The sequence below is a fragment of the Anabrus simplex genome, chromosome 1, assembly GCF_040414725.1.
Source record: "Anabrus simplex isolate iqAnaSimp1 chromosome 1, ASM4041472v1, whole genome shotgun sequence".
NCBI classification, from domain to species: Eukaryota; Metazoa; Arthropoda; class Insecta; order Orthoptera; family Tettigoniidae; genus Anabrus; species Anabrus simplex.
In genome coordinates, this window is record NC_090265.1 from 565,549,336 (window position 1) to 565,563,563 (window position 14,228).

Consider the following 14,228-nt stretch of genomic DNA (forward strand, 5'->3'; position numbering starts at 1 on the left):
AAAGAATATACGGAAAATACTCGGTCTGCTAAGAACTACAGAACTCTGGAAATCAAGAAGTAATGATGAAATTATTACCGGAACATAGAAAACATAACAGAAACAATGCGGATGAGGTGATTGATATTTTTTGGATATTTATACAGAATGGATGACAGCAGGTTAACCAAACAGATCTTCGAATATCTTTGGAACAAAAAGTCAACAATAACCTGGATTCATGAAGTCAAGAAGGATTTGGAAAGAAATAATATAAGAGAGGAAGCAGCAACAGAGGAAGAGAGAGATTTTTAGGAAGGAAGTGTTAAAAATGGAAGGATTCCAAGGTCGGGAAGGAAAGAAAACAGGCTCAGAATGGAACAAAGAAAGGAAAAGGAGACATAGTGAGTAGATGAAGGAGTATTTTTTTTTTGCTATTTGATTTACGTCGCACCGATACATATAGGTCTTATGGCGACGATGGGATATGAAAGGCCTAGGAGTTGGAAGGAAGCGGCCGTGGCCTTAATTAAGGTATAGGCCCAGCATTTGCCTGGTGTGAGGTGTAGTATTGGAGGAAGAAGGAACAACAAAGGATGAAGCAATGAAATTGTCAAGTGGTCCCTAGAAGACCCTAACGGATAAATAAATAAATAAATAAATAAATAAATAAATAAATAAATAAATAAATAAATAAATAAATAAATAAATAAATAATAATAATTTAGTGATAGAAATTGCTAAACACCCGAATAATTTTATAGTTAACTCGTCAACATCTTTCTCCTTGACTCTGGAAGCCCTGGAATGAACTACATTCCTAACAGGGTCTCTCTATCTTGAATCTGCTTAATATGGATTGACAGTTGCCAATACATTATTTGTTACTGCTCTGATGACGATCCTGGTTGCAGATTCGAAACGCGTCAGCAGATTTTAATTATTACACGACGTAACATCCTCAGAATGATACATTATAATATCATTTAGTGATCGTGAAATTCTATGTCTTAAGATAAGTTTCATAATCTCAGAATAATAAGTAGCATTGAGCTTGCATTGGAGGAATGTCGTCCGACCTCCACTTCAATGACATAGACCCCTTAAGAAATTACGTAAATGTTATGTGTGCTAAATGTAGCCGGTGTGGTGTGTTCAGGTTGCGACATTGAACGGGGGCGCAGACTGACCGTGGTGCATCTAGTCTGGGCTATAAAAAGTCTGTCCACTGTCGGGTCCTCACAGTTTGTCCTCTCGACCAAAGGAACACACTTCAACTCTCCATCATGTACAAGGTAAATATTCAACATTTGCTGGTAGTCACCTTTCGAAGTCTATATTTTTTCAATTTTATTTTTTGCAGTTGGTTTTACGCCGCAGTCTCAGACTGATCTTATGACTGCGATGGGATAGGACAGGACTAGGATTGAGAACGAACCGACCCTGGCCTTAATTAAAGTTAGATTAGGTTACAAGGAGGAAGTCACTGCATTAACTTGTACAGAGATCAATTAGACCTTTTGTACTCTCTCCATGGAGAAAGGCGAACGGCCGTAGCCGTGTTGAAACACCGGATCCCGTGAGATCTCCGAAGTTAAGCAACTTTGGGCGTGATCAAGATTTGGATGGGTTGGCGCGCGCTGTTGGGGGGGGGGGTAAGGGAATGGAGGAGCGGAAAGGAACTGGCCACCCTACTGTACGTAAACTCCGGCTCAGGCACACCTCTGCGGAGGTTCGGACCTGCCTTCGGGCAGAATACACCCCCACCCCCATGGAGAAAGGGTGAAACCTGATGTCGGTACATAGTTTACTTCTGTTCGATGACACCAAGGGGTCTGCTGAAGGCTTAACGTACCCATCTACCGGACAAATCACACACATATTACATATGAATACTGCGGAGAGGTTTGGAAATTGAACCCATGTTTTGGTACGTAATCTAGTCATTCAGAATGTTATACCACTAACGCCGGCGAATATTCTGATGGGTTCTTTTTCCACCAAAGGGACTCAAACCGGCCAACCATGGTGCCAAACATTAAGGGGAGATATCAGTGAAATTATTTTTAAATTTGGAGCATCATTGCTCAAAGAAAAAAAATCCAGAATTTCGTAATGATATCTTGCAGGAAAGTGCCTAAAAGAATTAACTTAAATATGGGTTGGCAATGGCGAGAGCCACGCCCCTTTCTTACGGTAATGGCATACACTAGGTCTCCTTATAATGTATCCCATTCGATTTTCTTCTAAATTTGCATGAGATCTTTTAAAGTAATGTTTTCCCTTCCTCACTGTGCACGCAGATGAAATGAAATGTCATATGGCTTTTAGTGCCGGGATATCCCAGGACGGGTTTGGCTCGCCAGGTGCAGGTCTTTCTACTTGACTCCCGTAGGCGACCTGCGCGTCGTTATGAGGATGAAATGATGATGAAGACAACACATACACCCAGTCCCCGTGCCGTAGGAATTAACCAATTAAGGTTAAAATTCCCGACGGCCGGGAATCGAACCCGGGACCCTCTGAACCGAAGGCCAGTACGCTGAACGTTCAGCCAACGAGTCGAACTGCATGCAGATGATAACACTACACGCTTAGAAGGCAGTGGCATGTGTTTACTAAGTTTCAATGACAGAGTTTGGGAATAGAGATATTTTATTTTTATAGTGAAGTTACTTCTTGTAATGAGCTGTGTTAATATTTATAACAATGAGCAGAACACCGAGACTGTTTAAGAAGGTAAAGGGGTCAAGAATACATACTATAATATCTAGAAGATAGCAATATGTTCCCGTTGAGGTTATGGCTGTTATATTCCATAATGCTTCTAGGGAAAAGCTAACACAGGGATAATTTAGTGAATATCCTAGTGAAGGTGTACGTAATATTTTGATATATACTGGATTTAGGTTAAATTACAGTATATTGAACTTCTTTGTAAAGCCATAAATTCTGATGCTAAAGATCCTCATTAATCATATGGACGCTGCTAAATGCGAAGTTGAAGTGTTCATGTCTTATTCACAGCAGCACTGAAGTTTTATTCTTAATTTCCCAATACGTACAAATTTTGAAATATTGGTGCACTTTTCTCCAAACCCACGTGATATATTTAACTGAAAATTAGCACACTTACTCAACTATAGTCAGACTTTATTTCCAAGCAAGCAAATTCCAGTACTTTAAAAAAATTCTGTTTTAACTTCTTTTAACGTCACATCCGCAAGAACATTTAGTAATGTAATTATTCGAAAATTCATAACTCCTTACATTTAATATATCTTGTATACAAAGCAAAACAACATGCAAAATCTTATTGTAATATTCTTGTTTTCTCAAAAGAATATTGAGCCAAAATACACCCAAAATTATTCTAAAAATTTTCAAAATAAGCTGACATAATTGGCCAGGGATGGAATTTAATTTCACCAAGTTTCATACCACTAGAGTTCAAACTTCATGGTTTATTTGAGTTTTTGTGAAGCACTGCATTCACAATGACATATTCCCTTAAAGACATGATACCTTACTGATCATGGTCACCAAGCCGCCACCAACAGTAGTTTGGTTTGAAAATATATAATCACATACAACCATCTTCAGTGGAGATCGAACCCAGCATCTCGCGAATGCAAGCTAACGAAGCCAACTCGCTCGGTTCTTTCATTTTTAGTTTAAACAGGATAAAATCTTAGGTTTATATTATGGAGTGGTTGTTGCTCCTTAAAGGGGCTTTGAGGAAACAGTGCTCAACAGTCCCATGCATTTCATGTGGGTGACGTCAAATGATTATTGTTCTCACCGCGTTCCAGTTCTCAATCTAAAATTCAAATCCTTGGATTGACTGGAAATCGAGCCTGATGTCTTCATGTAAGGGGCAGGTACTCTATTCTCCTTCTTCTTCTTCTTGGTCTTTTTAGAAATTTCACTTTTGTGGTCGTCACTTGATATGAATTTGGCCCAATTTTTACAACACCCCATATGGAAGGTTGTTTTCATTATTGGGTAGTTCTATAGTCATTAGTAGTGTGGCGTGTTGTATGTAGATGCAGAGAAGTGTATTTAGACGAACACCAACACCCATTCCTTGGTCTAAAGTAATTAACCAAGAAAAATCCTCAGCCCGTTTCCAGTCATTCGACCGGGTCAGGAATGGAATGAATGAAGCCGTCGTCTAGCGGTGAGGATAGGAACTGTGCCGGCTGCCGAAGCCTGTCGCACTCTCTGGGGCAATGATTAATGAATGATAGATGAAATCAAGTGATATTGGAGAGTGTTGCTGGAATGAAAGATGACAGGGAAAACCGGAGTACCCGGAGAAAATTCTGTCCCGCCTCCACTTTGTCCAGCACAAATCTCACATGAAATGACCAGGATTTGAACCAGCTGTGAAAGGCCGGTGCGCTACCGAATGACCCACGGAGGCTATATCTAAAGGAACTAACCGTACGCAATTAAAATTTCCGCTCCAGTCAGGAGTCAACCCTGGGGCTTATCATTCAGCCAAAGAGCTAGACAAGGGCGGGCTACTCCTAGGCCCAATATTTACCTGGTGTGGAAATTGGTCACCACGTAAGAACATGTCTACAGTGAGGTTCCAACTCACACTCTCCCGAATGAGGATTTCTCTTGGGAGAAAGTAGGAACTTTCAGGACGACCATTGGCAAATTCAAGAACTCTTCTTCGAAACTCCAATCACATTGAAAACTGCAGCGTGCGTACACTCCTCCGTGCGAGCCTTTTGGAAACTGCTGGAAGGAGTGCCGCATCGCACCGCACCGCACCTTTGTACATGTTAGTATCGAAACAAGACCGCATATTGTTAATTGCTCCAACGTGGACCACAGAGGTACGGAACCTGTAGAACGTGTTTCTAAAATCAGATAAAAAACTAAAGAGACCTTGTAACACTGTGATGTGTCACACGGTGCGTGTGCTATATTGCTCAAGTGGCTGTGTAGCGCTGCAATTAGTGTTTACCAATGACATGGTGGAGGTTAGCTTGTGTTTTCTTCCACGTGACTTGTAGCCACTACCTTCACCAAGGGTACAAGACATTAATAGAGATATGGTTCAGACGACTAGCTCTTATGTAGGGGTGGATCAGTTGTAGAGCGCCGATCTCCACACCCTAATATTTTTAGTTTATTTCCTTTCTGGCTTGTAGTTTAATGTCGCCCTAACACATCGAAGGTTTTCGGCGATGCAGCGATGGGAATGGACTAGGATTGGGAACGTTTCGGCCGTGAACTTAATTAAGGTTCAGCCTGGTGTGAAAATGGGATACTACAGAAATAATAATAATAATAATAATAATAATAATAATAATAATAATAATAATAATAATAATAATAATAATAATGTTATTTTGTCTCTCAGGAGTTCTTTTTCATGACAGTAAATCTACCGACACGAGGCTATTTGAGCAGCTTCAAATAGCACTGGACTGAGCCAGGATCGAACCTGTCAAGTTGAGCTCAGAAGGCCAGCGCCTAAACTGCCTGAGCCACTCATCTCGACCCGCAGAAAACAATCTTGAGAGTTGCCGACGTTGGGGTTCGAACACATCGTCTCCCAAATTCAAGATTGCAGGTGTACAGCTAGAAACATGCAGCTAACCCATTCGGTACCAAATTATTTTGGATTAAAACCCGATACGGTTTGTCAGATATTTGAAGGGTGTAAGAAAGTCCATTCTTTTTCAGTCTGATTCAGATAGGTACCCGCCAGTAAAAATAATTCACAGACAATTGGAAGGCACGCAGTTGAAAGCATACATTCTACACTGAAAGGAACACACTTCCTCATTACTGTCCAACACTGAGCATAAACGCGGTAGAAAACGTATACCGGGCGAGTTGGCCGTACGCGTAGAGGCGCGCGGCTGTGAGCTTGCATCCGGGAGATAGTAGGTTCGAACCCCACTATCGGTAGCCCTGAAGATGGTTTTCCGTGGTTTTACATTTTCACACCAGGCAAATGCTGGGGCTGTACCTTAATTAAGGCCACGGCCGCTTCCTTCCAACTCCTAGACCTTTCCTATCCCATCGTCGCCATAAGACCTATCTGTGTCGGTGTGACGTAAAGCCCCTAGCAAAAAGAAAAAAAAAGAAAACAAACGTATAACACTATCAGGAAGAAATGTTCAGTAATGTATTATATATCATATGATATTTACGGAAGCTCTCCGATCATATGTAAAATACATAATGTGTCTTGGTAAATGTCAGAAACTTGTCTCTACAAGGAGTTTTGTACCGAATTATGCTCCAGTACACATGAACCGGCATATAAACAAAATGTTACAGTTGAATATCTAGGGCATTTAGCCAGGATAATGCTGGAGAAGAACCCATCAGTAGGTAATTCTAGTGACCCTCCACTCTTAAGTGACATACGTAATTGTCTACTCTGGGGCTCCACGATTACAATTTGGAGATTTAAGTACGCCACACTTGTAGAGTGACGCATTACCCTTCCATGGCTTGTTCGTGCGTGGTTCAGTAGTTTACAACCAGTTACCTAAATGCAGAATAGTTTTATGTGACTGATGATACCGTAATTATTGGCACATGACCTCCAAGTTCATGTCGAATCCGAACCAGGTTGTCGTGACTTTTAATTTCAAATATCCCACATGCATTGGTCGGTATTAGAAACACGGCCACCTTAGTAAGAGACGAGTGATAATGCCGTTCGGATATCACGTCGCCTGTAAAGTGAGTAATCACTCTAGGCAACTTCTAGGATGGTGGGTTATTTCAAGTCATATAATGTCATATGCTTTATCCAAATAATATTGCGCTGGGGTGACTGCCTCAGACGGTTGAGACGCTGGCCTTCTGACCCCAACTTGGCAGGTTCAATCCTGGCTCAGCCCGGTGATATTTGAAGGTTGTCAGATATGTCAGCCTCGTGTCGGTAAATTTACTGGCACGTAAAAGAACTCCTGCGGGACAATATACTGGCACCTCAGCGTCACCGAAAACCATCAAAATTAGGTAGCGGGACCTAAAAAGCAGTAACATTATTATAATAAAATAATTAGAATAACTCGCACTTTTACGAAGGTCATTAATGATTCACTGCTCTGTGCTTCTGTGGTGATTGAATAATTGGTTAGACCGGGAATCCAACATCGGCCCCTCTGAACCGAAGGCCTCGTCGCTCATCTTTCAGCCAAGGAACCAGGCTACCAATGATTCCTGTAGTCCCTAAAATTAAGGGAAAATATCTGTGTTATTCCTTGGGAGAGCTAGCGCTGGCTGCAGCTACTCGGTTCCCATATATACCCGACATATTCCGGGTTCAAACCCGATGACTTCGACGAGTGCGTGGAAAGAGAAAGGCGTCCAGCCTTAAACCCTTAGCCAGGTCCAAAATTGAGTCAGCCTAGTGCTACGAGAACCTCATATAAACATAGATAAGTATAAGAGAGTTAAGACGTAATTAAACTGTGGGAAGAATTATATCCCATGAGCGTTGCATACTCAAAAAATATTTTCCTAGTCTGAGGGAGTACATTAATTCGTGAATGACCTCGTGAGGTTGTTTGCATCACCTTGGATCTACCACGCCCAGTTTCTCCTAGAACTAGTTTCAGCCCCCTTCTTGTGCCATTGCAACATGCACCGCCACACCTTGCGTGTCCTCATATGGCACGCCACGGAGTTCTGGTTAACATTGCCATACAGGCTGCCGTGTCCTAAAACTGCCCCACTAACCCAGTACATATCCATTACCATGAGATACTAAATATTCTCTACTTTTTTCATCCTGTAACAAGACAAGTAGAAATCTACAAGCAAGGCGCCTGGTTCTGCTGTTAGTGGCACATCACGAAAATCAAAATAACAGTCATATTTGGGGAAACGTTGTCACTAGCTTCTCAGCAATTTCGGATAATGCCAATGGGATTTTCTAAATGGGAAATCCCGTACTAGCAGTTGAATTCCTACGTAAAATTGTAGGTTTCAACGCTTGTGACTTTCCATTCTAATCACATATTCCAAATTTAATTAGCCTATTCTTCTATTCTTTCTTTTTGCCTATTTGTTTTTAACGTTCTACTAACTACTTCTACGCTTTCTGAGACGCCGAGGTGCCGCAATGTTGTTTTATGGTGCCGGTAAATCTACTTCCACGAGGCACGAGCACTCCCAAATACCACAAGGCTGGGATGGGATCGAACCCACTTACTTGAGTTTATACCACCTGACCTACTCCGGCGGGAATTTACTCTGCATGGGGAGTTGTAAATTTCCTATGATATTTCTAGTATAAAGGTAACGGTCTATTCTGCTCCAAGGCAGGTCCGAACCTACCCAGAAGTGTGCCTCAGCCGGAGTTTAGGTTTAGGCCAGTTCCTTTCCGCCCACCAACAGCGCGTGGCAACCCATCCAAACCTTGACCAAGCCCAATGTTGCTTAACTTCGGAGATCTCACGGGATCCGGTGTTTCAACATGGCTACGGTCGTTGACTATGTATAGTATAGAACATTGGAAATTAACTTATAACTTAATATTATTTTATTTCATGACTAGATGTATTTTGCACCATATTTACTGACTCGTTCCGTTTGTGATGGATTATTTCTATAAACGTTAGGGTGTTCGGCATTTTACATCTCCTATAATTTATACAGACATCTCTGAGGAGTTTCAACGCGTTGTTCTAATAACCTACGAAATATGACGAGACTTTAAGATTTATTATTAGAATTTCAGAGGAGTAAGAAGTTAAAACTGTTTAATTTGTTCCCAGTAAATGGAAATTCTTTCAGGACACCCTTCGATTAGCCCCCTCTAAGCTATATAAATTGAAATATAATTTCACGCGAGATTTTAGAAGTAAAACATTATGCTTGATGAAGCCATTGGTTAGAGTACGATGGGTAACTGATCACTCTATTTTCCGTCCCAAGTCGTGAATTCAAATATTATGTTCGTTTGGGGAATTAAACTAGCCTGGCAAGCTCCAGAACTTGACATGGATATAAGCATTTCATTCCTATACATTCTCATTGTTATTGATTACCAGTTTAAGTTTTCTTTGTATAACTTTGTTAATCTTGGGAATTTTCTAATATTCTTCATTATTCAATAAGAAAGTATCTTGGCCCCCAGTATACCAACGACAAGTACAATTAAGCACACGGAACATCCTGGTTAGTGACAAAGATGACTTGGCATATAATATACAGGTCGACGTAGAAATTTTCTCACAAAGGTAGTAAACATTAGAGACTCGGAAAATATTGCGTGACCGCTAGAGAATCAAATCTTTTGTAATGACATTTGGTTACTACTGCATCACATACAAAATCATTTCGTTTTATTTCTGTACATCATATTAAAGCCGAAACAACTTCAGCGAATCCTTGACTCTCGAGGAACTGACCTTAGGTTCCAAAAACATTTCCTTTCAGCACACACTTGATATCATTTATTTTTATTTGTTTATTTATTTATCTATGATGAAATCCTGTTTTAACAAAGTACAGTAGGAGTCCCCATACTACGAAAAACGTAAAATTAAGCAATTTCCTCAATTGTGCCGATTGTTCAAGGGATAAAGGGCTCAGAAAAGTTTTAAAATGTGAGTTTTGGATAGCTGTACCAAACTAAAGAAATAAATTTCGGAGATCATTTCCGGCCTAAATGCTGTTCCGCGAAACTGAATAAAATCGCTTGTTTCTTTACTCATTTTCATTCTAATTCAAAAGCTAAACAAATTAACTTATTTAGGCGTACATAATTCTTTCTGTATTGTGTTCCTTGGTTCACTACCCTGAGGCGTTTTTTTTATTTTTTGAGAAATGTCCACACCGAATGTAGTTATAAGGGCTTACGTGAAACAATGCATTGACTCACGTTAGCGCTCGTAATGGTGCTTAAGTGAAACAATGCATTGACTCACATTAGCGCTCGTAGTGGTGCTTAAGTGAAACTCCGCATTGACTCACATTAGCGCTCGTAGTGGTGCTTAAGTGAAACAACGCATTGACTCACATTAGCGCTCGTAGTGGTGCTTAAGTGAAACTCTGCATTGACTCACATTAGCGCTCGTAGTGGTGCTTAAGTGAAACAATGCATTGACTCACATTAGCGCTCGTAGTGGTGCTTAAGTGAAACTCTGCATTGACTCACATTAGCGCTCGTAGTGGTGCTTAAGTGAAACAACGCATTGACTCACATTAGCGCTCGTAGTGGTGCTTAAGTGAAACAATGCATTGACTCACATTAGCGCTCGTAGTGGAGCTTAAGTGAAACTCTGCATTGACTCACATTAGCGCTCGTAGTGGTGCTTAAGTGAAACAATGCATTGACTCACATTAGCGCTCGTAGTGGAGCTTAAGTGAAACTCTGCATTGACTCACATTAGCGCTCGTAGTGGTGCTTAAGTGAAACTCTGCATTGACTCACATTAGCGCTCGTAGTGGCGCTTAAGTGAAACAATGCATTGACTCACATTAGCGCTCGTAGTGGTGCTTAAGTGAAACTCTGCATTGACTCACATTAGCGCTCGTAGTGGCGCTTAAGTGAAACAATGCATTGACTCACATTAGCGCTCGTAGTGGTGCTTAAGTGAAACAATGCATTGACTCACATTAGCGCTCATAGTGGTAGAAAAAGGCAAACTGCTAATCTAATCGACCGGATAACGATGATTAAGAAAAGGATTGTAATTTTTAGAAATAAATATAGAATATATTCTCATACTTTACTATATTTTATTTACCTAAAATTCATAGCTCATATTCCTAGGATATTTTCAACACTGAGTTGTTTGCCTGAAGGGCAGCTGTGGATTTTTATTTTGCTTCTTGCTTCTGGCACTCTCTTACACTTAAGCGCCTTTAGAACACTTATCTGCAGATACATTAAACTATAATCAGACAGAGTTGCATGTCTAAAATTATTTGAAATGATAAATATCAACACTGCTGTACAATCGACTGGTTAGAGATTATCAACCGACTACAATGAATGTGTGTTCTCGTAATCAATTTATAACCAATTTCTATTTTTACTTCCAGTTTTTCGTCCTCGCTGCCCTCGTTGCTGCCGCCAACGCCGGCTTCTTGGGAGCTCCTGCTGCCATCGGCTATGCTGCCCCCGCCTACGGCTACGCCTCCCACGCTCTGGCCACCCCCGCCATCACTACCCAGCAATCCAACATCCTGAGAACTCCCGGTAACCTGGGACAGGTCTCCACCTACTCCAAGACCATCAACACTCCTTACTCCAGCGTCAGCAAGTCTGATGTCCGTGTGAGCAACGACGCTCTTGCCTACGGTGCCGTCGCCGCTCCCGCCTACGCTGCCTACCACGGATACGCCGCTCCCGCCGCTGTCGGCTATGCTGCTCCCGCTGTTGCCCACGCTGGTCTCCTCGGTGTCGCTTACTCTGCCGCCCCCGCCGTCGCTCACGTCAGCTACGGTGGTCTTGTCAGCTACGCCTACTAGACCTCCCTTCAGATGTCTTTCCTAACCGACTGTGTCTTTAATTCTTCTCAGTTTTCTTGTTCCAATCTTGTTGACTTGTTCTCTGATGTTAATTTATTGACCGAATAAAATATGTTTTCTTAAAAATCCATTTGTTTTTCCTACCTTGTTTTCTAATGAAAAATCCCCTAAACTTCCCGTAACTTCTAGATATAGTTAAAATATTGGTTAATAGGACTACATTATGGTGAATTCAGGTAGAAATTACAATACAGATTTGAGTGTAATCAGTTATTATACTAAGGTAATTCATTCTTATTAAACAAATTGTAATAAATAAAAATGTTCAGCAAGGAGTGGAGAACATAATTATTAAGTGCAAGAAAGGTTATATTTTTAGAAAGAAACCAACTTTGGTCGGTACGGTTCTGTCATCTAAGGTGCAATATTGTGTGAATATTGTCAAGGCATTCTCGCTCTTCATAATGTATGTGCTGCGGGTCAGTATATCCCCAAAAATATTATCACAAAGGAGGTTTTGTCCCGGCAACGACGATATATTCCTTATGTATTCCTAAAAATTACAATTATTTTATTATCATCGTTACCCGGTCGATTAGATCAACAGTTTGCCTTTTTCTACCACTACGAGCACTCATGTGAGTCAATATAGAGTTTCACTTAAGCCTTTATAACTACATTCGCTGTGAACATATTTCAAAAATCAAAAAATTCCCTAGGGTATTGAACCAAGGAACACATTACAGAAATAATTATGTAAATAAGTTAATTTGGCTAGGATTTGAATCAAAAAGAAAGAGAGTAAAGAAACAAAGGCTGTTTTTCCGAAACTGCATTTAGGCCGAAAGTGATTTTTGAAATTTGAATTTTAGCTTGATAGAGATATCCAAGACTCACAATTTGAAAATTTTTAGGGCCCTTTATCCCTTCAACTTTCAGCACATTCTAGGAAATTGCGTAATTTTACGTTTTTCGTATTATGCCTGCTAAGAAATATTTTCAACATTAGAAATGTACTCAAAAGCAAATAGATATTAAAACATCTTCACTTGGACGAACTTCTCCTTGATTGTGAATGTCACCATCAGGCTTCAGGTTGTTGCAACACTTCAGGTTTAAAGTGACATCCACTAATATGCCATCAATGGATCCGGAATTTGTACTAGAAATGAGCAGCTATTAAGGCCGATAGCACTTCAAATATGGCCCCATGTTGACGAGCTGTGTGGCACTTCAAAGTAGAACAATGATTCCTCCGATGGACATGTTACCTCCGGACTTCCACACTGCGATCATTATAGGCGAGATAGAAATAAGGTTTGTTACTGAGTACCACGCTTTTCTATTCCATAACGAACGAAGCTCTGATGCGATGTGTTTGCAAGCGGTGACGACGACGGTCTTCGTAATGAATGGCTGGACAGTAAAGCTTCAATCAATCAATCAATCAATCAATCAATCAATCAATCAATCAATCAATCAATCAATCAATCAATCAATCAATCAATCAATCAATCAATCAATCAATCAATCAATCAATCAATCAATCAATCAATCAATCAATCAATCAATCAATCAATCAATCAATCAATCAATCAATCAATCAATCAATCAATCAATCAATCAATCAATCAATCAATCAATCAATCAATCAATCAATCAATCAATCACCACTGATCTGCATTTAGGGCAGTCGGCCAGGTGGCAGATTCCCTATCTATTGTTTACCTAACCTTTTCTGAAATAATTGCCAAGAATTTGGACATTTATTGAGCATCTCCCTTGGTAAATTGTTCCAATCCCTAACTCCTCTCCTTATAACCAAATATTTGCCCAATTTGTCATCTTAAATTCCAACTTTTTATATTGTCATCTTTCCTACATTTTAAAACACCAATAAAACTTATTCATCTACTAATGTCATTCCACGCCATCTTTCCATTCACAGCTCGGAACATAGGACCTAGTCGAGCAGCTCGTCTCCTTTCTCCAAAATCTTCCTAGCCCAAACTTTGCAACATTTTCGTAACGCTACTCTTTTGTTGGAAATCATCCAAACAATCGAGCTGCTTTTCTTTGGATTTTTTCCAGTTCTTGAATCAAGTAATTCTGGTGAGGGTCTCAAACACTGGAACCATACTCCTCTAGTTGGGGTCTTATGGATGTGACGGAAGATTTGTGCTCCAGGCCCGTATGACGCTGCAGATATCCTTCCTCGGATCGTCGTCTTGAAATGCAACCGACGTTTGTGGCATCACGTTGCATTTCTTCCGCGATACAGAGTCAAAATGAAACAGCGTAACGAATACTTACGATTAAACTTTAATAAAGTAATCCGTACGAATCAAACTCTTACGATACACTTTTGGGCCGATTATCAAAAACCTGACTTTTCTAGAATCAACATTTTGTATCACAGTACTGTATTACGTTTGTAACGGAAAGTCTTGAAAATTGAACTACAGTGATAGAAACGACCTGTTATTTTTACCGGAGCTGTTATTCCAGTTAAAAGTTAACATTTCTTCGTAGCGCACGTGATCTCATTGTCCAATTTAAAATATTGCTCAAGTTTAGTTCTTAAGGAATTTGTGATATATATATATATATATACAGTATTTTACAATCTGCTTTACGTTGAACCGACACAGGTAGGTCTTATGACGACAATGGGATAGGAAAGGGCTAGGAGTGAGAAGGAAGTTACCGCGGCCTTAGGTAAGGCACAGCCCCAGCATTTGCCTGGTGTGAAATTTGGAAACCACGGAAAACCATATTTA

The 14,228-nt window shown here is 40.4% G+C and overlaps 1 protein-coding gene across 2 annotated transcripts in view; it reads left to right on the plus strand.

The window, feature by feature from the left end:
• LOC136870029 (cuticle protein 67) overlaps positions 1-11,568 on the plus strand; it is a 93,244-nt gene extending 81,676 nt beyond the window's left edge. Inside the window, exons 2-3 of one of the 2 annotated variants that reach the window (XM_067144892.2) lie at positions 1,139-1,274; positions 11,020-11,568. In XM_067144892.2, coding sequence (XP_067000993.1) covers positions 1,266-1,274; positions 11,020-11,448 — 438 coding nt within the window. In that variant the 5' untranslated portion in view covers positions 1,139-1,265 and the 3' untranslated portion in view covers positions 11,449-11,568. The remainder of the gene's footprint in view (positions 1-1,138; positions 1,275-11,019) is intronic. The other variant, XR_011018016.1, reaches the window with a different exon arrangement.
• The last annotated feature ends 2,660 nt before the right edge of the window (positions 11,569-14,228 follow it).